We start from the raw sequence: 23,169 nt of genomic DNA, 5'->3' as shown, positions 1-23,169 counted from the left end.
GGAGGTGGGTGGTTCATTCGGCCCGCCGGACTAACCATATAAAGTCATCCGAACATGTAACTTTCTGTCAGCAACCTACGTTGAAGCATCCGCTGATTGCATCACCAGGTGCGCGGAAACACTGCGAGTGGAGCATATTTTGGCAGACTTTTCTGGGTTGAAATTATCCCTCTGGTATCCCTGCATGCTTTCCTTAGTCTCTGCATAGATAAACTTCATCAGAATCGATGCTCTTCAACAATAGCTATTTTTGACGCCAAAATTAATCGGCAGTTTGTGCGTTCCTGAGTTTCACAGCCACAAGTTTCCTTCTCGAGAACCGTTGACATTTCTCAATTTCAAATCCTTCGCTTGATCTAATTTTGGCAACTTGCACTCTGACTAATGCCGCTTGCGATTGCGAGCACCAACCGGGTATTGCCCTGTACGGAAACCTGATGATAATTTTCCCCAGTTGGCATAAGAGCGGATGCTCCTCATCCCCCCTTCCATTCCTTTCCCTCCACTCCTTCCCCCCCCCCCTTTCCTAACGCGTTCACGTTTCGCGATGACCCACCATTCCTTAACAAAGTATTCGTACCTCGTGTTGGGGAGCCTGCTATTGCTTTGCTTCCTCACATTTCGTAGCTCGTCTTTTGCACCTGCATCGTTCTCCCTGGGCAAGACTGTAGATTCCCTGTTAGATGTAATCGGCTTTGAGCATCATGAAACGCGTGGAATCTACGAGGACTACCAGGACGACATTTGGACGCGTTCGTTGAACAGTCGTGCCAACACCATCCCTACGAACTGGACGTGCGTGAACCGTCTTTTCATTTTTGACAAATACGCATGACGCTATTTTCAAATCCCTTTTGGCTCTTAGTCAGAAGGGATGTTATAGTGATAGCACGTCCACCCGAACACTTCAGGGATACGCCACATCTTCATCCTCCAACACCCCTACCTGGTGTTTAAACCAGTGCTCATCCCGCGGATATGTTTACGGAGGCGTTGAATACGGTAAGCTTTTCATCACTCCCAGCCCGATCGGTACTTATCAATCTTCCTTCCTATCTAGGTCAAGAATGCTATTGCTCAAATTCGATGGTCGTCAGTTCGTCGACGGGACAGCCGGAGGCCCTTTCGGATTGTAGTACGACTTGCACTGGGGATTCATCTCAAACTTGTGGTAGTTCGTATAGGATCTTGATATACATCTATTCGCCACCCCTTCAGCCTGGGTGGAGGTAAGAGAATTCGCTTGTCTAATCTTGCGCCGCAATATTTATTTTTGGCTCTTTCTTTATACAGCGGCAAAGGATGCTATACAGACAGCACTTCTTCCAGGACCCTTTCTTCATACTCTACCTCTAGCTCCTCAAATACGCCGACATGGTGCATCGATACTTGCGCTTCGAGGGGGTATTCACTGGCGGGCGTGGAGTATTCATGGGAATGTTATTGTGCGAATAGCATGGTCGTCAGTACTACGACTGGCCAAGCGGCACCAGGCTCTGATTGCTCTTCGAATTGCGCCGGGGACCCAGCTCTCAACTGCGGGGGAAATAGTCGGATTTACATATATCAACTTTCTTCGTCTACTACCACTTCTACGACTTCGTCCGCTTCTCCAACGCTGAGTGCCAGTTATACCAGTTTGGGTTGTTACGTCGATTCTTCGACTCGGCTTCTGTCAGGTGCTTCGACGAATTTTCCCACCACTGACTCGCCATCTGTATGCGGAGCGTACTGTAATCAACGCTCATTCGCTTATTTCGGGGTTGAATATGGTTGCGTATTTTCTTTTTTGTCCGTTTGCGAAATTTTATGTTTGACGATTTTATGCCGCAGGGAGCGAATGCTACTGTGGAAACACGCTTACTGGATCGACCGCTCCATCGACAGACTGCAATTCGCCCTGTTCAGGCGACTCTACACAACAATGTGGCGGTACTTGGAGGATCAATGTTTATTCCATTAGCGGTAGTTCTACCACTTCCCAAACTACGACTCCTACAACTACCACCTCTTCGACACCTTCGCCAACGCAGTCAGCTCCGTATACGGGTCTCGGATGTTTCGTTGACTCGTCCACTCGAGTATTATCTGGTCCTGCAACTAACTTCCCCAACACGAACTCGCCTCGGTATGCGCGACTTATTGTAGCTCCTACGCATACTTTGGTGTGGAATATTGTGAGTACTATTCATCATCCACGAATATCAAACAGAATCTCAAGTCGTTCGACATCTGATAGCTTCTGAATGTTATTGCGGAAATGCACTGAGTGCACAGTCGGCGCCTTCATCGGATTGTAATTCCCCGTGTTCGGGGAATTCTGCAATCTCATGTGGTGGGACTTGGAGAATCAACATTTATTCTGTTGGTGGGAGCTCAACTACGACTACGACTACGACTCCAACAACGACCTCTACGACGACGACGACGTCCACTACTTCCTCGTCTGCTTCCCCTTCGCCCACAACGGGTTGGGTCAGTGTTGGATGTTATACCGACACGAGCAGTCCAAGAGCGCTTGGTGGCACGTCTACTACCTCGTCTTCCGACACTCCAGCTTGGTGTCAGTCGTACTGTTCCACACAAGGTTATTCGTACGCCGGGGTTGAATATGGTATGTTTTACCTCAACCCTCTTGTTTACGTGGTTGAATTTTTTATTTTTTATTCTGTTTCGTTGAATGACAGGTCATGAATGTTACTGTGCTAATTCTATCACTTCATCGACGAACGGTGGCCAGCCGGCTTCGTCGAGTGATTGTAACATGGCGTGTGCGGGCGATGCGTCTCAGACGTGTGGTAGCTCGTATCGTATTAATATTTATCAATACCTTGGCACTCCCCCAAATTCGAATGGGAAGGTTGTTGTGGCGCAGTACGTTCATCCATCGCGGAACGTTGCATTACCTTATCATATTTTTTTGCGTCGTGTATAGCGTGATCGTCGGCATAACCTATGTAAGTTGTTCGTTATTCGTATCGGAAAATTTTCATCATTGAAGGGACTGCTTTGTAGAGCTTCAGTCAAGGCACATGGGCTTCCCATATTGCAACAGCAATCTCTGGAGGAATGTACGCCACTCACCTCTTATTTTCTCCCTCTCTGCAATATCTAACATCCTTGTCCGCTACCGATAGTGACGGGTTTGCTTTGAATGTCGGCAGCTCCAGTTGGCAGCCAGGTCAGGTGGCGTCTGCTTACGCGGCAGCCGTAGGCACCAACTTCAAGCTCTTCTTGTCCTTTGATATGACGTATGTATTACATCCTTCCTGCTTTGGCTTTTTCTTGACCTTACGATGCTTCCTCTTTCTCTCTCTTCTCTCTCTCCCAGTGCCATTTCATGTGGAGATGCCGGAAGTGCAAACTTGCTCCGTCAATATATAAATAATTACGCCAACCATCCGAATCAGTTATATTATCAGGGGAAGCAAGTCGTGAGCACGTTCGCCGGTGACTCGTGTACGTTTGGGCAAGGGGATTTGAACAATGGATGGAACTATGCTGTGAAACAGGGTGTATCGAGCTCTGTGAGTAGCAGACTCTTTCTGACCGAGTGAATCAAGACATTGATGTGGCAATTGGTTCTTCTTAGGTCATGTTCATCCCGTCGTTCTTCTCAGACCCTTCGACGTTCTCATCTAATTGGGCCCAGGATGGTGACTTCAATGTACGTGTGTTTTTTTTTTTCAAGAGTGAATTTCGTCCTTTGCTGACTCCCGAGCGAAAATTTGAAAGTGGAATGGTGGCTGGCCGATGGTAAATTGTTTTTTTTTTTCATCATTGTGCTTCGTCCCCGGACAAGCCCCTAAATGCTCTTATATGACAGGGCGACTACGATGTCAATTTCTCGTCAGACCAGTCGCACATCAATGCCATAGGCGGCAAGAAGTTTATTGCTGCCCTGACTCCTATGTTCTACACTGTGAGTGACCCCCTCCTGTGTGCCAATCTGTGCGTGACTCGAATATCGCTAATGGTACCGTAGCATTACGGCCCAAATTCTTGGAACAAAAACTGGATTTACCGAAGGTGTGATGAACGTACATTGGAGCCTTTTCCCCTATGGCTTACGATTTGTACAGTGATGATTGGCTTTATAATAACCGATGGGAGATGCTCATACAAAATCGGGCGCAGATCGACATTGTTGAGGTCGGTGTTTGGGAATGCCTGTTTCACAGTCATGATCTAACGTAGAGCATCCTTATTTTTTCCTAGATCGTTTCATGGAATGGTAAGCACCTTGTACCCATCTGGAGGGACAAGCATTGATATCAATGAGCAGACTACGGGGAATCTCATTACGTAGGTTGGTATTTGTTTTGTAGTACACGGCGTATAAATATTGATTTCCATTTCAGGGCCCTGGGACCAGATCTGGCCGGTGCAGACGCTTGGGTGACAGGCTTTGATCACCAAGGTAAGCAGCCGTTCGTGCCAACCAGTTACAATTTCAAACTCATTGCTTGCACAGGCTTCCTCGTCATGAACAAATATTACGCCGATGCGTGGAGGACTGGAACGTACGCAACTATCACGAAGAATCAGGTCTTCCTCTTTGCTAGGCCACATCCCAAGGGTGCGGTGGCGAGCAATGATCCTGTGGGCCCACCGAATAACCGAGACTGGGCAAGCCACAATGATTGTCGTCTTCTAACGTTCTCCAATGACTTACATCCTTTCGTAGACCGATGACAATCTCTACGCCGTGGTCTTCGCTGCATCCAGCGCCAACGGCGGCTCTCTCCAGCTATCCATAGGATCCTTTAGCAACACGTTCTCGGTTTCCACGGGGGTGAACAAGTTCAAATTGTCGTTGAGTCCTGGTTCGCCAAGCGCTATCCTAAAGGATAGTGGTGGGGCGACCCTTATCACTTTCTCCCCATCCAATTTTAATTACGTCAACAACCCTACAACATACAACTTTAACTACTACATGGCAGCTTCGCCATGAACTTTCCAAGGCCAGGTTCTAAATTATTGCCTGGACCACCATGCTGTTTCCATAACGTCATTCCTTACCTCTGAACACTTTTGCATTCTTGTTGTTGTTGATAATCTCGTTGTATTTGCGATTTTTTTTTTTCTCCCTCCTTTTCGCCCCGACCAAACTCGCATATTACATTACAGCATACATACTCATCACAAGCGCCTTGAACAATTACCCCTGTTGCTGGAAGTCTGTATTGGAATATAAAAAAAATATTGTGCAGTTGGAGGTCATGAATGCAGAGTACCGAAACGTCGCAAGCGCCGTTAACATATGACGAGAAAACACAAGTCTAACCGGATAGAAACCCTGAGTCTATTGGGTGTTGGGCAATGCACTGGAAAAGAAATCCCACCTTTGTCGAAGGCGCATGACACATCGCAGCTTTCGCCCTGAGCCCAGCTTTCGCCCAAAGCCATGTTATGTTAAGCTCGAGTTGTGTCAGTCGCTCCCGCGCTCTCCGGACTGCCAGTCGTCATATAGGATTGTTGCGTAGTACTAACCGAGGTAGGGGATTGTGGAATGCCTAATCCGGATGTGGAATCGGACGGCAGTCGCGTCAACAAGGAGGGAGGCGCCGCGCATTCCTCCAACAGTTTTGCCAAGTTTATCGTGTCCAATTCAGATGGTCCGGAGATTCCTCCACCACCTTGAACCCTCCCTGAACTTCCACTACTGTCAAATCCATCTCCTGGGCTATATGTTGGTGGTGGGCCGCGGAATGCAGGCGGAAACGGAGTGAACAGTTCACTTTCACAGAGTTTGTTCACAGTTGCTTGAAGATGGGCGAGTGCATGCGCTGCTTGTTCTTCTGTGAAACGAGTGTGAGGAGGCGCTCTTCAAAGGAAGAGAAGGAGAGAGGGGGGGTTCTCTTGACATACGGGGATTCTCAACAATCGACGAGTCTGGACGAGTGATCTTGCTGAAACTTCGCCCAAATAATAATACATCTTCGTTTGCTCGCTCCTCCTGCGCCGTTGGTTGTTCAAGACGTAATATTTCCTCACAGATAGCTGACATGAACTCTCCATAATTCAATCCATGTTCCTTCATTTCTTCGACCACTCTCTCCAGATCGTCAACGGCTTCCCCAATTGGAGATGCTTGCACGCGGCTGACGAAAGATAGAGCATCTACTTCATTCACACTCTCTTGGAAGCTGTGATTTACTGAATCATCTGGGAGGGAAGCCATCGGTTGTCTAGTACCTGTCCTAGTTCTGGGACGGAGTCCAGCTGAAGCAAAGTTAATGGCAAGTTTGTTGTCATCTGTTGAAATCGAGGTTGCACTTTGAGTTGACTCCGGTGAAGCCTTAATTTTTTATTCGGGCGAGTCTGTTGTGACGTTGCGTGCATGTGGTTGGCGCCTAGAAGTACTGTTGTGGCAAAGGCAACTCAGCCTACCGCATGCCATCGCCCTAGAGCACACCTCACTATTTGGTTTCCAGTAGGCTCTCTGCGGGAAATGCTTCCATCTCAAATGCGTTTCATATTTGCCTCTATCTGTCGACAAACATCAGGATACCCTCAGGATATCTGTAATCTGAGGCACTAAGACATTATCCTCTCTCTTGAGCTAGATCACTGCTGAGGATGCCTCGAGGAAGTCATTGGGGCTTTCTATTTCGACGGGTGAGGGCCTCTTTGCTTGGCACGGTTCGTACTGTACTGAATCCGATGAATACAAAGAACGGTGTGCGGCCATTCTGTGTTGGTTCTGTGACCGTTACTCACTGGCCACCCGATGTCACTGATCAGTGTAATCGAAACAAGGTTTCCCCTCCATACACTATTGGGACAGAATCTCCGCCAGTTGTCGAGAAAAATCGGTGCAAAATAAAATCGTAAATAACAACTTATCGGTCGAAAAGGCAACCGAAAGATGTGCAAACCAATTCCTTAGTTCATGTTGTTGCTGAGATAAGAGATGGACCGTGCTTTTTTTGTGAACACTCCCTGAGCTTTCGCAATACGGACTGGGCGTACGAGAATTTAGAGGGGGAGAGAAGTTCTCTGGTGGTAGAGGGGAAATGCATTCCTGCACTTGGGCTCGATCGCCGTGACTTCGGAGGGTCGGGAATGCCCATGCACTAAAAGCCCCGGTGCTATTACTTAAGCCAATCCGCCGGGAGAACTCAATTCATCTAAGAGGTTGCCGCTTCCATGGACTAGTTTCTTGGGTGGGGCCTTGTTCCTCACGTTTGGCTCACGTTTGGAAGGCTAATGTCTAGTCTGAATTTGTCGTTCAGCGCTGTTTAGAAGGTCAGGAGGCCCGGCTTCGGTGGAGACCTCGTTCCGGTGGGGGAATGACTCTTTGGTGTCGCGCGCACTTCCATATTTGCCATGCCCTTTCGAGTGACTCCGGCGAGGACTTTTCCTTTGTTTTTGAGAACTTTGGTTAAGGGGGCGATCATGACGTGGGGCTATGTTGAGGTCGTCTGGCCACGGGATGTTCCTGCGTTCACACATGGTCTTGGTTTTGTCCCAGCCGGGCGATGGTTGTGGTGGCATTGGCATTCAAACAGGATGTGGTTTCTGATTTGTTGCGGGGTGACAGATATCATACCCTCGACTCATATTCAGAGGTCCGATTTTGAGGTCAGAGAGATGGACCTTTCTGCCGACAGTCACGCGACAAAAAATCAATTGATGAACATAGCAGTTGCTGCCAACCGGATCGTTACTACATGGTAAGGGACACTGGTTGGTAATTAATGTTGGGTTAGTGGAATCCTTGTCATGTCACGGGGGATTAGTATGGCATGTATCTTCACTCTTGTCTACCTCCACTTCCTTCCCACCTTCTCTTCGGTTCTTCCTACTTGTGCTACTGCGAATGTTCGAATCCTTTCTGGGCGGTCTGTATCCCCTTGTTTGTCACCGCAAAAAATCAATATTGTACTTGAGTACTAAATCAGGAATCCAGCACAGCCACGGTCCACCTGCCGCCAAAGCGTTTCTACCAGCGACAAAGCAACGTATATTTCATTCCCGAAGACCTTTCTTGAACATCGCAACAAAAACAGGCATTCTTTAGAGAAGTATACATCGTCGGAGCGGTATCAGGGCCGGAAGTGGACACGTGATATCCTTCGTTTTGCTGATCTTAGGAGTTCTGGTACTCACTGCCCAGCAATTCACCCTAAGACCTCCATTCTCAGCGTCCCAAACAATCACGGAATTTGATAGTGTGTTCTTGCACTTTTCAGCATACAAAGCGCTTTGCGCATTCCCCGTTAATCTGTTTCCACCATTCCGAACTTCAAACGTACACACTCTGATATGACGGGTTCCGACGACCCACCAATGGCGTCACACCCGTATTTATCCCACTTGGTCTCTCTATTATCTGCGTTTGAAACCCCCGCTGGAGACAGCCCTCCTCCGGAGTACACTGGACCCTCAGATTGGCTCATTGATGCCATCGAGAAAGGAGTCCGCGACCTGGCCAATCGAGCCGCCCGAGCAGAATACACCTTAAACGTTGCTATACGAGGATCTCATGGCTTTAACCTCCAACAAGCTTCTTCTCACTCCGCTAAAAATCGTGGCTTGGATGGCGCCCCTCTGGCCAAAAAGCGTGCCGTTCTGCCTGACGAGATCGTCCTTCCTGGCAATGGTCACATCGAAGATGGTATAATTCCTGGGGCCGGTGTTCTGGACAGATTAAGCCCAATGATAACTGACGATAGGGACCCACTCGATGCTCATGTTATGGGCTCGTCCGATTCTTCTCATGGTGCGATTCTTTCTACACCTGGCCTTCCCGGAGGTCTTCTTCCTATCGGAAGTACGTGCCCAGCGTGTGGCAAGTCAATCGACCTTGAAGCTGTTCTTACTGGCGGAACTTCCAACGAGACTGGTATGAGCGCTGTGGAGGAGCTCAAACTGCTAAAGGCCCAAGTGCAGGACGTTGCACGCGTTTGTCGAGCCGTAGCCGCTGGAGATTTATCGAAGAAGATCACCGTACCTGTGCAGGGCGTTGTCATGGTTCAACTCAAAGACGTCATCAATACTATGGTCGAGCGGCTTGGTCAATTCGCACGCGAAGTTACCCGCGTCTCGCTCGAGGTCGGTACAGAGGGGAAACTCGGGGGTCAGGCCGTCGTAGCCGATGTTGAGGGTACATGGCGAGAATTGACGGCAGTCGTGAACAAGCTTGCCGAGAACCTTACCATTCAGGTGCGAAGCATCGCGGAGGTTACCATGGCGGTCGCTCGTGGAGATCTTAGTCGTGAGATCGTAGTTGAGGCCAAGGGTGAGATACTAGAGCTGAAGACGACCGTCAACAACATGGTGAGCAAGCCCCGTATTGCTGATAAGAAATTTTTTTGATTCTTTGTCGTTGTGCAGGTTGTTCAACTTCGGGAGTTCGCTGCAGAGGTCACCCGTGTGGCGCTTGAAGTCGGAACAGAAGGCAAACTTGGTGGTGTGGCGATAGTCAGGGACGTGGAAGGTGTTTGGAATGAACTTACTACTAATGTTTGTTTCTCGTTCTCATTTTGGATTGCATGCATTGACCTTTGCTTATTTTTGCAGGTCAACAAAATGTGCCAGAACCTTACCTTACAAGTACGGTCTATTGCTCAAGTTACAACCGCCGTCGCCAACGTGAGTCATCTCCGCGTTCACAATTTAATTAAGCCGTGGATTGAGGCTGGATCCATTTAAGGGGGATCTTACTCGACGAATCGAGATACCTGTCGAAGGCGAGATGGCCCGACTAAAGACAACCGTAAGCTCCAATTGGTTCGATGTGATCTCGATGGTTGGGTTGATGTCATCCATAGGTCAACTCCATGGTGGATCAGCTCAGTAACTTTGCGTCAGAAGTCACGCGTGTCGCCCTTGAAGGTATGAAGCAATGATGAATTAGATGATTAGCATCTAATCCGTTCTTTCAGTCGGTACAAAGGGTGTTCTAGGTGGGCAAGCAAGAGTGCAGGGCGTCAGAGGTACTTGGGATGACCTCACACGGAATGTGAACGTAAGTGGGTGTAACAATGTATTCACTAGCTTCTCTTCCCTTCATCATTTAGAATATGGCAGCAAATCTTACGTCGCAGGTGCGATCCATTGCTAAAGTAACAACGGCTGTAGCTGCCGGGAATCTGTCAACTTTCATCGAGGTCGATGCTCAGGGAGAGATACTACAGCTGAAAAACACTGTGAACAACATGGTGGCACAACTGTTCACACTTGCTAACGAGGTCACCCGGGTCAGTCTTGAGGTCGGTACGAAAGGTATACTTGGCGGACAGGCGAAGGTCACAAATGTCGAGGGGATGTGGAAAGTTCTGACAGACAATGTCAGTACTCAAATCCTGTGTCCGAAGATGGATATTTTCATAGATGATCTGATCTATTTGCCTTAGGTTAATTTAATGGTGAGGACTTTTCGCCCATGAAACCCCGCCAGTGCCAATCACCTTCTACACAGGCTCAAAATCTCACGTTACAAGTGCGGGAAATCGCTTCGGTGACGACGGCTGTCGCTCGCGGCGATCTCACCAAGCGCATAACTGTCGATGTCGATGGCGAGATACTTCAACTGAAGAACACCGTCAATGACATGACGTCCAGTCTGAGCATCTTTGCTGCAGAAGTCACTCGGTGAGTAGTGGTGTAGTATAGTTAGTGCAGCGTGAATTTCATGCTGGCACTGCAGGGTTGCTCGTGAAGTCGGCACTGAAGGGAAACTCGGTGCGCAAGCTAATGTTAAGGGGGTCGCGGGCATTTGGAAGGATTTGACCGACAATGTGAACACCATGGCAAATAATGTCCGTAATTTTTTCGTCGATTTGGGTTATGTCTCCGAACACGTTCCCCTTCCAACTCAAAGCTTACCGTCCAAGTGCGCACGATATACCATACGACCGTAAGTTCATCCGCTTGCATCTTGGCATATCCCTCCGTAAAACTGCTTGCCTATATAGAGTGCAGTTGCTCGCGGTGACCTGAGCCAGAAAATTGTGAATGTCCAAGCCTCTGGAGAGATCCAACAGCTCGTGGTCACGATTAACAAAATGATCGACGATCTTGCTACGTTCGCTGAAGGCGTCACCAGAGTCGCGAAGGAAGTCGGTACTGACGGGAAGCTTGGGGGACAAGCCGAAATAAGTGATCTTCAGGGGACTTGGCGAGACATCACGTACGTCCGCTATACACGGCTCGCGGGACTTGACCTGTTAACAACCTAAATTGTTTCATAGCTCTGCTGTGAACGTGATGGCCGCCAACTTGACGTCACAAGTGCGAGGCTTTGCTCAAATTTCAGCGGCTGCCACCGATGGAGACTTCACGCAATTTATCACTGTGGAAGCAAGCGGCGAGATGGATTCACTCAAGACTCAAATAAATCAGATGGTCTACAATTTGAGGGAGAGTATTCAGAAGAATACTCAGGCTCGTGAAGCTGCCGAACTTGCTAATCGCAGTAAATCGGAGTTTCTCGCAAACATGTCTCATGAAATTAGGTGCGTAATGAATGTGTCAAGGCTTGACTCGCTTCGTTCAGGTCATATCTTCAGAACTCCAATGAACGGTATTATTGGAATGACGGACCTGACCCTGGAGACGGAATTGACGCCAGCGCAACGGGAAAATCTTCTTTTAGTGAACAGTTTGGCCCGTTCACTATTGCTCATCATTGACGACATCCTCGATATTTCGAAAAGTTAGTCTCATTTGGTGAGAGTACCCTGAAGGATGCTGATGCGTTTTACACAGTCGAGGCTGGTCGTATGACCATGGAACAGGTCGCTTTCTCACTAAGAACTACCATCTACGGAATGCTCAAAAGTCTGGTTGTTCGTGCATCTCAGAACAACATTGATTTACTCTATGACGTGGATCCTAGAATCCCAGATCAACTGGTCGGAGATGCTCTGAGGCTTCGTCAAGTCATTACCAACTTAGTCGGAAATGCGCTGAAATTCACGCCTGCCAAAGTTGATCTACGCGGCACGGTCGCTATTACTGTTAAACTTCAGAAGCTTGAAGATGGCAATGCAACGATCGAGTTTTGCGTTTCTGACACAGGTATTGGTATCCCGCATGACAAACTCGAATATATTTTCGACACGTTTGCTCAGGCTGATGGCTCAACTACTCGAGTCAGTAACTCAAGTTTGTATCGTGGCGTGTCACTCATAGTATCGTAGGAATACGGTGGAACAGGCCTCGGTCTATCGATTTCGAAGCGTCTTGTCTCTCTCATGCAGGGTGTCATTTGGGTTCACAGTCGTGTCAATGAGGGCAGTCAGTTTATGTTCACCATTACATCAAGAGTAAATGACGATGGAGAGTCACCTGCGATGAGGGAAAGGATCCAGCCATTCCGTGGGCGTACGATTCTGTTTGTGAACGTTGAACGAAGCGATCCGAATGTAGCACAGCGTATCCAAGAAATCGGTCTCCAGCCGAGAGTCGTCCACAACCTTGTCGGGATCACAAAGAAAAATTCGATGACGTTCTTCGACGCTATTATCATTGATTCATTGGAAGTGGTATGTGCCGTGGCTCCCTTGAATTTTATGTGGCGCTCACTTTGTCTGGTGTAGACTGATAGATTGCGAGATATTGATCATCTCCGATATGTCCCAGTTATATTAATGCCTCCAGTATGTGCCCACCCTGACGCCATGATAAAGTCTGATGTAGACTGGAATCTCCACAGGATAGGATGCCCGGACCGCTAAATCGTGGGTTGAGATATCCCCGATGTGCTTTCGTCCGCTGAAATAAGTTTGTAGTTAAATGGTGCTTGAACAACAGCATCAGCGCTGCCATCACATCGCCCATTTCGAGACATGATCTTGCAACAGTGCTTCTCGCTGCGTTAGAAGCCAATATCTCGCACCCAGATCTGCCTTCACATGACAGGACTTATCGAGTCCTCCTGGCTGAGGACAACGTGGTGAACCAGAAGGTCGCTATACGTATGCTGGAAAAATATGGCCACACGGTGCACGTTGTCGAGAACGGTAATCAAGCGGTGGAATCGGTCAAGGCAAACTGCGCAAGCACCCAGCGATTCGACGTCATTTTGGTGCGTGCCAGGCTCTCTTTTAGGGGTCGCATGAATTCTTCGACGTGCTGACTGTGAGATGATGTATTCAAAGATGGATGTCTCTATGCCCTTGATGGGTGGCATGGAAGCGACCGAAATGATTCGCAAATGGGAAATGACGACGGGAGCCAGGAGGACGCCTATTATCGCTCTTACTGCGCATGCTAGTATGTATAAACTTGTGGTCACTCGGAAGAAGCAGCCGTTAACTACTTCACTTCAGTGATCGGTGATCGCGAACGCTGCCTCAAAGCGGGCATGGATGATCATATTACTAGTGGGTGCCCAAAATCCCTTAGCCGACCGATGCTGATGCCTGTTCACTTCGCAGAGCCTTTACGGCGCGCAGATTTGATAAACGCGATTGCGCGACTCGTCAATGCAAACTTTGGCTAATCGATTACAATGACTTTGTGGGGATCGCAGGCGAACTCAGCACGCTTTCAAATTTCTTCATTGTTACTTTGTGTGTGATGTATCTCTATCATCTGGGTCGGTCTAGCTTTCTCGCCTTGCCTAAATGACTCTTAGCTATATGCGTGATTCTTTTTATATAATTTCTTGGTATCTCTGTGTCAATCATATCCTGTCATCCTCGCCCATACTGCCTGTACAATACATGCCATATACCCTGATACTCCCGAGGCTGGATGCGTGTGCTGCGTGACAAGGGAATGGATAAATTCAGCAGGGCGCTCGCTTCGCTCGTTGGACTCTGCAGCAGTGTTTTCCGAAGTCTCGGCAGTCCTGAGGACGTCTTGTCCAGGCGGATTCACTTCGAGTCGAGCGTGTGCCAATATTTATGTTGCAGTAATGTCGCAATAATATACTGTACAGTAGATCATCTCCAGATGGGAACGCCTGCGGAATGTTGCTCTATGGTACTAATCAATCTCAGCTAGGACAATCTACAGTTCGTCGTCAGTCAGCTCATCTTCGGCTTCAATGCCTTGATGACGATCCATCCCAGGTCTTCGAGCCCAGCTCCATCCATCGGTATAAGGCATGCACCGCGCTGGCACTATCAGCGTCCAGGCGGAACTGAGCAATGAGTCAACAAGGCGGTCAACTCGAGTTAAAATATGCAACGTACTATCCTTGCGGTCCTATATTGAAGAACATCAGAAAATTTCTTGTGAGACCGAGGTCGAAAGAATTGATGAATTCCTAAAATATCTGTCAGCTAGGTGTCACAAGGTCGGGGAGGCTGAAAGAGGCCCTTACATTCCCTCTCTTCTTAGCGATTCCAGTATAGCGGGCATTATCGTGATTTTCCACGGCTGTTTCGCTTCAACGCTGTTAACCAGGGACTCAGGATGAAACTCGAGATAAAATACCCTCTATAGACAAGGCGTAGCTGCCAGAAGAGCATGACACCTACGGCGAAACCCAGCGCGACAGCTAAAATGTACACCAGCATGAAGCACATTCTCGGTGTCAGGTGCATCCACTAAATCAAAATGAATCCTACTGATGCAGGGATTCTGAGCAGGACCTACAGTGTCAAGTTCCATGGCGGTTATGACGAGTGGCCAGCCAAGGGTCACAAAGAACGAACAGCAAATGACAAGGTACGCCCTATGTTGGATTAGTGGCTACATCGGAGAGTAGCACATTATCTTACATGAAGAGAATGAAATGACGTTCATTCCCAAGACCTACCTATACATCATCCACATCAGTCTGATTGACGAAGTATAAGGCGGAAATCAGTACACATTGATTGATCCCTGTAAACCAGCGTGTTAACTCTTTCATTGTAACCCGCAATTAATAGCCTATTGCGTACACTGAGGAGAGAATCAGTAGTGCCCAAATTCCCCGAGAATAATACGTACAGGGCAATGATGATCGTATTTTAATATGCAAGATTTACATATCCTGCAATGATGCGCCCTCTGAAATAGTTCAGAGTTGCAATAAAGAAGACTTGTTGCAACGCAAGTTACCTCTGGTCTAATCTTTGGGCACCTTCTGCACTGTATTGTGGGCGCCGGTGTCATAGTTTCCCATAGATGCACAGGGATGCAAGGGTCAGACCGTCGCAGTCTGCTTGCCCACGACGAGGAATCGGAACTCTGTATCCTGGAATATCTGTGGTCTTCTAATAACCCTGGGGATACTGTACATGCCCAGTAGTAGTGTAGCACTAGGTTCATCGCTAATAGTAAACAGCAGGGCACGGAGAGCAAAGGAGCAGATAGTGTCGGAGCGATGAGTTCGACTGTGAACAGAACATTTTGAGAATGGATAAAAAGGGACGGGAGAGCCAGCTCACAGAAGGAGAAAATGCCCATGGAAAGTAATACTGTAGCGAAGAATACGAACACTGGGCCTACGGCCCCCGTGACAGCGTCCCCGACTCTCTCCATCCACTTGAAACATTTGAATACACCCCGTGAGCACTTTTGAAGCATCGTGTGAATGATGTGTTTTCAGAGCTTCAACCTAGTCCACTTCAGAGGAATGCGAAAGACTAAACGTAGCAGTGCTAGTAGCACTGCCATCTTCAACTCATGCTTACGTTAGCAACAAACTGGCATGGATTCCGAAGCTACGCCTGCCCACCCGGCATTTCTCCAGATGGCATTCACCAAATCATATACAGATTAGAACAAATCCTCGGCGATGAACTCGTAAGTGTCATCGCGTTGGGGGCCCACAATCCTAGCTTTCCATGGTAAATTGCAGGTAGCAAACGACCTGGACTCCCTCGTTTCCGTGCTGCTTGCGGCGCTTGTCGGTGGTTACGGGGATGATATCTCCATTTCTACGCTTGCTTGCTTGTGTACGCGTTCAACGGCCCATGCAAGCTGAAGCTCACCAAGCAATTAGCCAGACCAAGTCTTCTTAGCAGAATTCTTCTTTCCAGACGCTCATTACGCTCTCGAAATAGAAATTTTCTTCGATTGGGGTCGGACAATGACGATGGTGTTACCTGCATCGATGCCTTGCTCGTGAAAATGGAGGATTGCACTTTGGCTCGGATAGAGATGAATTCCGCCACTGAAATAAGGCCACCGTCTCTTGGTCAGTCCTCCTTTAGATCTGTGGTGCACCAGCAAAGACTGCGCGCCGCTGCAAGCTTACCCAGTGAGGCCCTCTGTTTGAGGGATCTCGTGTGTGCTCACATTTGCTTAGCTGATTGGTCGAAGCTTCCAAATGTCTTGGTGTCTCAGTCTGCTTCGCCAATGGCGAAAAGGCTGTGTCTTAGCATATTATTCGCCTCATACATTATACGGCCAGACTTGTCGAGTAGTAGTCACATTGATGACTCTGCCCAAGATGGGATGAAGTGCGCGCTTCATGGAATTATAGGAACCATACGTTAACTCTGCTGAACAGCTTTTCTTCACTGAATGAGGGATTGTCCCTCTTCTTTGCCTCTCAGATAGAAACGGAGAGAGCGTTGATAAATACGGGAGAGGACATTGAACTAATGCCCCTGCAATATGCTACGCAACCTGATAAGATCGCGTATGCGATGGCTCTTAACCTCTTCGCAGTGAGTCCGCTATGTCATGCACCTGCATTCTTTCATGCCCACTCTCTTGCAGCTATCAGACACGCGAGAAACTAATAGCACGGACACACAACCCCACTTCCGACCTTACACCGGATCCAACCTCACTGTCATTGTAATGACAGTACTGTTATCAACAGACGATGGCCAAATTAGCGCGAATGATAACAGGCATCGCTCACCATGTTACTTAGATTCGGGACAGAACGCCTTGTTAATGCATGGTCCCTTCGTTCCATGGGCTTGGACAATGTGGAAAAGTGACAACCATGGCATAAACTCGATGACTGTTCGTGCTCCTGCTGGACTACGAGGTCTAAACCGTTTAATTTGCATCCTAGACGCAGCTGTGGCTCTGTGGACTATTGACTTCTGGAAGCGGCTGGGCGCAGCTGATGAAAATTGTCACGTCAGAGCCCCTTTCATGTTCAACTGTCATGGTGGTGAGCCATTTAATTTTTCGTTACACTTCTTAAGCTCATAATTGTGCGGAAGCGAACATTGGAGCTTTGTGCTGGCCACTCATCCCCTGGGGCCAATAACGGAGAATCCGCATCGCCGAACAGTTCCATTATCTCCGGAGGGATTGAACAACTGACTCTTCTGGCATCTTCCAAATTGATGAAGATCTCAACTGAGAATAAGCATGCCGTCCATGGCGATTTTAGGGCTTCGATTCTCCCGCTGGCCTTTCAATTGCTAGCGAATGAAGTGGGTCGCGATAAAGGAAACTTGATTAGTAAGTGCTATCATCTGGACTACTTGTAAATCTTACGGTCGCGACAGCGCAAAGCGAGATTGTCAACCTTTTTTGCTTGGCAGATCCGGTAAATATAAGGTCTTCCATCAGCATCACTGATCATCTGAAATGTAAGGATGCAGCTCTAATGCACGTTCCAAGTGTTCTCTAATCCTGCGCCACATCTGATGGACAGTACACGACTGGCTGGAGATTTGTGTTCGCAGGATCCCAGATGCCGATTTCACAAAGTCATCCGGCCTCAGAGCTAGCAACGTCGGTGATCATCAATCCATTTTTCTGCACACAATCATTAACATCTTGTCAAGCTTGACGACCTCCATCTGGTCAAGGTTGTGATTGAAATCTTGACCATTCTACTAGCCGTGTCAAATGTTTCTATGAACGTTTCTGACGCTCAAAGCAGGTTGATCTCTCTGAGCAGCTTGCTCAAGAAGCTGGCGGATCTTCAACGCCAACATCCTCCGTCCTCCGTCAGTTCGAGTGACGACATGCATAGGGCTATTCGGTCTGTTGTAGCGTCGATTTTCCTCTACAAAGCGGAGCTTTGTGCTTTCTACGGCCGCCATTTCCGCGTCGCGCCTTCTTCTCACTTCGATGTGTTAGCCGAGTTCGACTACATTCAAGAACAAGGCACCAAAGATATGGTAATTATCGGTGAGCTCAGGTCTGCCATCGTTCGTATGCGATACAACGTATACATGTGTACAGCAAACGTTGTCCGACTCTTATCAGCTCATGTTTCTTTGGCATCTTTGGCCCCTCTGGGAAGCTTTAGTCAACTCCTCAGTCAACCCGCTTTGTGCATCGGACTATGGAGATTTCTGAGAAGCACTGCATGTCTTCTATCGTCTTGTGTGCGCCGCCCGCACCGGACAGGGGATTTCAACATTCATAGCAAAGTTTTTGCTGATATATGCTGGTTTTGTGCCAAGCTCATTCCTTCTCTTGGGCCACGCTTGCGTCAGTATCGCTAGCATAAGCGAGTTAAGGGTCAATCTCATGGTCAATGTTCAGAGCTCGCTGTCCTCGACTCTCCGCTCAATCTTCACTTGGACGAGGCACTTAGCAGTGTCACCACTGACTTTATAAGCGATGGAAATCTAACTCGCGCGGCTACGCACCTCATAGACGTGGTGTGTAACGCTTCTAGTGCTTCCCTCTGAAAATGGATAGACGAGTTGTTTTAATAGATCAAAAAGGCCCGGCGATCAGGGTTCAAAGATACGAGCTCAATGCGTCGTGCTGACGGCAGTGTAGGTGTATGCCTGTCTGCACTGCATTCTGGCAACAATTAGTGCATTTCTTGTTCTGCAGATCGATATCGTGTTAAGGTATCTTCCAGAAAGATCCGATTTTATTTGGAGAGGTCTAGTAGCGCACAATGGGTCTGTCTCTTCTGATCACGACGGACCACATTGAGGCAAACTTTGGGCGTAGATGTTATGCGGGTTGGGCTGATGTTTGTCCCACGGAATACGGGAGCTGGTTTAGATTATGGAACATAAGGCATTGAATACCAGTGTCTCAGCGCATCTTAGGGAGAGTTTTCGCGCCGGCAACTAGCAACCTCGCGATTGAGGCTAAATATCTGCGATGTAATCATGACGCAATAGTAGCCCTTTGCTAGATAAAACTCATATGCACCCCCCCCCCACTCGTAATCAACAACAAGATTCCGCAGCAAGGAGCGCGCCACCGGTTATCTCATTCAAATCCATGCACGGGCATCAAGATAAACGATTCATATGGCAACGAGGTAGATAATGGAGTAATGACAGGGAGACTGGTCGCTCGTGCTGCGCTGGGGTTATGACTTCTCCAGTATGGCCACTGACACGGGGCTGCGATATAGCTGCAGGCACCTTCCCATATGCACTGGCGCCGCATCTTCGGTGAACCGGAACATGGGAACAGTTATTGAGTGAAAGAGAAAGACAAAAACTTTTGGAGGACCAAACCACTTAGCCGCGATTATAGCTTTCATTCTGTCTCGGAAAATCGAGTCCTCCCACTCAAAGATAAGAGCGCTTTCATGAAGCACTCGATCATTGTACAGGCCAGGCCCAATGAAACCTTCAACCTGTGTTTCGGTTCATAATGGTATCATACTTACGGAAGCCGCGCAGCTGTCAACCGTGCAGCTACAGTGAGGGACTTAGCATTTACGTTCCCAAGGCACCCCCGGGATCGCAGAAATGGGGCATAACCGGAACCCGAAGATGGAATGGGCGGAGAACGCAGGGCTAAAAACTGAAGCAGAGCATTAGAGGCCGAGGGAGAACGATGTATTTTAGGTCGAGCTGCATGAGGGCGACTCAATGTTGAGGACAGATTGCATGCGTCAGTTCGCGCATTAGAAAGTTGATATAAATGACGGGTGCGGAAAAGCAAATTAACGTAGCATAAACGTCACATCCCTGTTTCCGAGTGGGCATACGTCAAGTACAGCCTGGCATTTGGTATAGAGATCCTTTAACCGGCCAACGGGTCACGAAGCAGTATGTGATGGATTACGTCCCTCCCACGACTGGCCAGATGGCTCCAAGAGCCTTCCAACAGGAATTATTCCTGATTCCAATGGGCTCGCCAAGAAGAAAGTCCTCCCGTACCAGAATAATCAGTACATAGGCGAAGACGTGGAGGCAATATGCCGCAGATCGAAGTTCAACAACAAATGTCACGAGCGACAAGCACAGGAGGCTAAATGCAGGTACAGGTACAGTGTTGGATGGCGGCAATTATTTCCATATCCTTCGATTGGCAGTCGCTCGAGCCCTGGATGAGGGTTCGATACGATGCATCCGGAGAATTGCGAACAGTTATAGTGAACGCACGCCACGGGGAAGTGACACCCGTCATAACCCAGGCCACCCCCTCGTCTTGGCTTATGACTGTGCAATGTCGTTCCCTCCTTCAAGGTGAGAGTTGTTTCAATTCAATTTCTGAATTTGGATCACGTGCGCCTGGCCCAACTGGGTTTGTTCAACGTCGAGACCCGCCAAACTGTAAGAAACTGCTCCGTATTCTATCCCAATCCACCCAGAAACGTTGTCTATGTTCTCCTGCGGTTCTGGTTGTGCTATTCCATCTGTTCTGGAACAATTTGAACCGTTGTTTGGGCTGGATTAACTTTCGCATGTTTGGATGCACCTCAGATTGACACGCATTTTATATTCGCAGGATACGAGATGGCCATCAAGATCGTCAAGAAGCGTACAAAGCCCTTCAAGTGTGTTCTATGGACCTTCCACTGGTTAGGTTATTTTGACATGTCGAACGTTTCAGGCGCCATCATTCCGACCGTTATGATCGGGTAAAGACGAACTGGCGTAAACCGAAAGGTATCGATAACAGGGTGCGCCGACGCTTCAAGGGTCAGGTCGTAATGCCCAATGTTTGTAGTTCCCTTGCATCTAACTGCGAAAATTGTATTGAATTGCGCTCTGTCCTGGATTTTAGATTGGTTATGGGAGCGACAAGAGGACTCGTCACCTCCTACCCAATGGACTGAAGAAATTCTTGGTGCACAATGCCAGAGATCTTGACATACTATTATTGCATAACAAGACTTACGCTGCTGAGGTTGCTCATGGTGTGTCGGCGCGAAACCGGATACCGATCGTCAACCGGTATGTCAACAATGTAGTTTGAAACATTTTTTGCGTTATTCACATTTGGTTGCTCCCATAGCGCAAAAGAACTCGGGATCAAAGTGACAAACGCGTCTGCCAAGTTACGTTCCGAGGAATAAATTCTGTGCCATGACTCGGTCGATCTTTCCATCCTTATTTTACCCGTACACTCTGACCATATGCATCGAAAAGGCAGCTTTCATGTGTGTATTAGTTCATCATCCATATGATCATTATGCGTGAAGCCGAGCGTTAAGGTTCCGAGCTACAGGCAGAAATGAGTTTGATTTTCATGAATGCCAATATGGATCCTCGTCATGTCTCAGGGGTATCTACTTGCGCACTACCAGAATCGCGCTTGTCGAGCACAACTACTTTGCTCCTTGACCTCTGCTCTTCCTCCGCTTGCCCTGGTTTCAGTTCCACTCCTCGCAGGAAATCATTTGCTACTAAAAACCGTATTGCTTGGGAAACATTCGAAATGGTGATCTGCACATCATGGTTCAAAAGTGAGCGCAGCAGTGGTGGGCGTGAGGGTCTTGTAAGAGCAAAGGGGTTAGAGCGAGGTTTTGGAGGTTGAATGACTCTTCGTTTCTTGGTGTTTTTGTTCGGTTGTGAATATGTCACTGGTGTGACCGGTGGATTATGTTCAGGCTGGAGTGAAATAGAAATATCAGTAACTGGAGGGCTCGAGATGAATGGTGTTACCCGATGATCAGAATGTTTCGGGTTCTCGTCGAATCCTATCGCCTCTTCCACCATCATAGCCGCCTCAGATAAATGAGAAATCTTCACCGGCTCAATGGCCTCTGCGTCCAGTGGCGGTCGTGACGAGACAGCGTCAAGAATCGGGTCCATGTCCGAATTCGAATCTTCATTATCCACCTGGTTTGCAAATTGCTCTCTTGCGGGTTTAATAGATAAACTAGATTGGACTCGTTGTCCTCTGGTTCCCCACCCATTGTCGACAGGATCCTTGAATCTCGACACCGAAGGTTCAGCCTCTTCACTATCAAGATCCCTCTGGTGTGGCGTCACCCTACTGCCGAAATGGACCCGACCCCTACCGCGACCACGGGCACGACCAGGCACTCGCGCTCGCCCGCGACCAGACTCACTTCGGGGATGATTGGAGCCGTGAACAGTGCCCGAGTTGGAGAACGATGTGCGAACGGAGCCGAGTTCCTTTCCCATGAAAAGCTCTCCTCGAGCCTTGGCGTCCTTCGCCATCTGTGCCTGAAGTGATGCTGAGAAGATGCGTATCGGAAGTCGGTTTCTAAATCATAAGCCGAACCTTTTCCGCAATTCGTTGTGTACTTGGCCATCGTTTTTTCCGCTCTGCGACCCAATTCTCAATGGCCTCCGGGGTGTCCAGTTTCATACGGTAGATCTGGACGAACTTACAACTAGCCCAACGGATTAGCCTACGATTGCGAAGCAGTAAAGCACGAACCTGGCAGCATCCCCATCTGGTCCTTCCTCCTCTCTCTTCCGCTTTTTTTCGTCCCACCCTGGAGGGTATATAAAATGTCTATCCATCATGTGGTTCACAACGTCTTTCTTCGAGTGAGACGAGTAAGAGCATCCAGCTCTGCTGCATCGATGAGGCCCTGCCCGTGCTCCATGCGCCTTCAGAGGGGGCTGAAAGTAAGCAAAAGCGGGCGCAGGCGCCTGGGATCGGATTTGGCCAGACGAGCAAGCATTAACGATGCCAGCGTTGGATGCTGAGTGCAGAGACACTTGAGATTGCGATTGATTTGAAGCGTAGGGATTAAAAGGATTAGAATAGCCAGTCACGTAAGGAGTATTCGCAGCAGTGAAGGATTCCTGGTAGGTGATGGGATAGACGTTCTGGTGGCTTGCATGAGGATAGTAACCCGACCCAGGCCGTCCTGTTGCGCCTCTCGGGGGTCCCTGATTATACATGGGGAGATTTGTCTCCTACAGAAATGTGGCTGCCCCGGTCAGAAAGTCAGAAATTCCCACGCCCGCCCAGACTGAAAGAAGCGGGCTTGCCCAGCAGCGAAGCTCAACGGACAAACTGTTTGACGTCGAGGCATCGACCTACTGTTGTAAACGGTGTATCCGCTATATTCGTTCTGGTGACTCGCATTTCCAACCTACGCTGTTGCTAACGCTGTTGAGTGTGTGGCGTGGTGTTGCCATTCTTGGTATCTTTGTGCACCGTTCA

General features: G+C 48.5%; 10 protein-coding genes across 10 annotated transcripts; 7 read left to right on the top strand and 3 right to left on the bottom strand.

The window, feature by feature from the left end:
* Positions 1–1,300: 1,300 nt before the first annotated feature.
* EI90DRAFT_2918798 (WSC domain-containing protein) lies at positions 1,301–2,694 on the top strand (the record flags this gene model as incomplete). The annotated part of the gene is made up of 2 exons (XM_039054663.1): positions 1,301–1,772; positions 2,240–2,694. Coding segments are annotated over 2 exons (927 nt in total), but the record flags the coding sequence as incomplete, so codon positions are not given.
* A 70-nt stretch (positions 2,695–2,764) lies between these two features.
* On the top strand, positions 2,765–4,954 carry EI90DRAFT_3145458 (glycoside hydrolase; the record flags this gene model as incomplete). Its single annotated transcript, XM_039065294.1, has 12 exons — positions 2,765–2,874; positions 3,138–3,251; positions 3,332–3,527; positions 3,593–3,667; positions 3,736–3,756; positions 3,827–3,922; positions 3,986–4,029; positions 4,083–4,156; positions 4,286–4,313; positions 4,362–4,420; positions 4,475–4,629; positions 4,688–4,954. 12 exons carry the CDS (start codon positions 2,765–2,767, stop codon positions 4,952–4,954), a joined length of 1,239 nt encoding a protein of 412 aa, XP_038916827.1.
* A 186-nt stretch (positions 4,955–5,140) lies between these two features.
* Positions 5,141–6,239, bottom strand: EI90DRAFT_3055462 (uncharacterized protein). The gene is made up of 3 exons (XM_039060143.1): positions 5,872–6,239; positions 5,346–5,801; positions 5,141–5,282 (listed from the first exon to the last, which is right to left on the bottom strand). Exons 1-2 carry the CDS (start codon positions 6,182–6,184, stop codon positions 5,416–5,418), a joined length of 699 nt encoding a protein of 232 aa, XP_038916826.1. The 5' UTR covers positions 6,185–6,239; the 3' UTR covers positions 5,141–5,282; positions 5,346–5,415.
* A 2,056-nt stretch (positions 6,240–8,295) lies between these two features.
* On the top strand, positions 8,296–8,469 carry EI90DRAFT_2918494 (uncharacterized protein; the record flags this gene model as incomplete). The annotated part of the gene is made up of 1 exon (XM_039054655.1): positions 8,296–8,469. A coding segment is annotated over one exon (174 nt), but the record flags the coding sequence as incomplete, so codon positions are not given.
* Positions 8,470–8,703: 234 nt separating this feature from the next.
* EI90DRAFT_2918678 (histidine kinase) lies at positions 8,704–13,456 on the top strand (the record flags this gene model as incomplete). The annotated part of the gene is made up of 21 exons (XM_039054662.1): positions 8,704–9,285; positions 9,343–9,471; positions 9,529–9,600; positions 9,662–9,724; positions 9,780–9,843; positions 9,894–9,976; positions 10,029–10,298; positions 10,365–10,376; positions 10,430–10,602; positions 10,658–10,769; positions 10,832–10,867; positions 10,926–11,140; positions 11,202–11,465; positions 11,520–11,665; positions 11,719–12,104; positions 12,153–12,497; positions 12,552–12,611; positions 12,737–13,039; positions 13,113–13,227; positions 13,284–13,337; positions 13,392–13,456. 21 exons carry the CDS (start codon positions 8,704–8,706, stop codon positions 13,454–13,456), a joined length of 3,549 nt encoding a protein of 1,182 aa, XP_038916824.1.
* A 512-nt stretch (positions 13,457–13,968) lies between these two features.
* Positions 13,969–15,477, bottom strand: EI90DRAFT_2918609 (zf-DHHC-domain-containing protein; the record flags this gene model as incomplete). The annotated part of the gene is made up of 10 exons (XM_039054657.1): positions 13,969–14,101; positions 14,154–14,227; positions 14,285–14,348; positions 14,398–14,510; positions 14,560–14,638; positions 14,685–14,722; positions 14,777–14,790; positions 14,895–14,958; positions 15,010–15,284; positions 15,339–15,477. The coding sequence occupies 10 exons, from the start codon at positions 15,475–15,477 to the stop codon at positions 13,969–13,971; spliced, it is 993 nt and encodes a 330-aa protein (XP_038916823.1).
* A 345-nt stretch (positions 15,478–15,822) lies between these two features.
* EI90DRAFT_3055453 (uncharacterized protein) lies at positions 15,823–16,416 on the top strand. The gene is made up of 2 exons (XM_039060142.1): positions 15,823–16,153; positions 16,202–16,416. Exons 1-2 carry the CDS (start codon positions 16,024–16,026, stop codon positions 16,390–16,392), a joined length of 321 nt encoding a protein of 106 aa, XP_038916822.1. The 5' UTR covers positions 15,823–16,023; the 3' UTR covers positions 16,393–16,416.
* A 1,231-nt stretch (positions 16,417–17,647) lies between these two features.
* Positions 17,648–18,990, top strand: EI90DRAFT_3154236 (uncharacterized protein). Its single transcript, XM_039065920.1, has 5 exons — positions 17,648–18,000; positions 18,055–18,306; positions 18,361–18,479; positions 18,537–18,599; positions 18,661–18,990. The coding sequence occupies exons 1-5, from the start codon at positions 17,724–17,726 to the stop codon at positions 18,763–18,765; spliced, it is 816 nt and encodes a 271-aa protein (XP_038916821.1). The 5' UTR covers positions 17,648–17,723; the 3' UTR covers positions 18,766–18,990.
* Positions 18,991–20,534: 1,544 nt separating this feature from the next.
* EI90DRAFT_2918799 (60S ribosomal protein L32) lies at positions 20,535–21,097 on the top strand (the record flags this gene model as incomplete). The annotated part of the gene is made up of 4 exons (XM_039054664.1): positions 20,535–20,575; positions 20,632–20,740; positions 20,806–20,975; positions 21,037–21,097. The coding sequence occupies 4 exons, from the start codon at positions 20,535–20,537 to the stop codon at positions 21,095–21,097; spliced, it is 381 nt and encodes a 126-aa protein (XP_038916820.1).
* Positions 21,098–21,293: 196 nt separating this feature from the next.
* EI90DRAFT_3122862 (uncharacterized protein) lies at positions 21,294–22,904 on the bottom strand (the record flags this gene model as incomplete). Its single annotated transcript, XM_039063545.1, has 3 exons — positions 21,294–22,214; positions 22,273–22,384; positions 22,432–22,904. 3 exons carry the CDS (start codon positions 22,902–22,904, stop codon positions 21,294–21,296), a joined length of 1,506 nt encoding a protein of 501 aa, XP_038916819.1.
* Positions 22,905–23,169: the final 265 nt, after the last annotated feature.

Source organism: Cantharellus anzutake (genome assembly GCF_015039405.1).
Source record: "Cantharellus anzutake strain C23 chromosome Unknown EI90scaffold_20, whole genome shotgun sequence".
Classification (NCBI taxonomy): domain Eukaryota; kingdom Fungi; phylum Basidiomycota; class Agaricomycetes; order Cantharellales; family Hydnaceae; genus Cantharellus; species Cantharellus anzutake.
Note: the sequence above shows the minus strand (reverse complement) of the source record. Positions and strands in the feature narration are given on the sequence as shown.

Excerpts from the sequence above, each read along its gene's own strand:
- EI90DRAFT_3055462 (XM_039060143.1), bottom strand. The coding sequence starts at position 6,184 with ATGGCTTCCCTCCCAGATGATTCAGTAAATCACAGCTTCCAAGAGAGT. Across the intron at positions 5,802-5,871 it reads GTCGATTGTTGAGAATCCCC|AAGAACAAGCAGCGCATGCA; the intron begins GTATGTCAAGAG and ends CTCGTTTCACAG.
- EI90DRAFT_3154236 (XM_039065920.1), top strand. The coding sequence starts at position 17,724 with ATGAACGTTTCTGACGCTCAAAGCAGGTTGATCTCTCTGAGCAGCTTG. Across the intron at positions 18,307-18,360 it reads TTCTCTTGGGCCACGCTTGC|AGCTCGCTGTCCTCGACTCT; the intron begins GTCAGTATCGCT and ends GTCAATGTTCAG. Across the intron at positions 18,480-18,536 it reads CTACGCACCTCATAGACGTG|ATCAAAAAGGCCCGGCGATC; the intron begins GTGTGTAACGCT and ends TTGTTTTAATAG.
- EI90DRAFT_3055453 (XM_039060142.1), top strand. The coding sequence starts at position 16,024 with ATGGAGGATTGCACTTTGGCTCGGATAGAGATGAATTCCGCCACTGAA. Across the intron at positions 16,154-16,201 it reads CGCCGCTGCAAGCTTACCCA|CTGATTGGTCGAAGCTTCCA; the intron begins GTGAGGCCCTCT and ends ACATTTGCTTAG.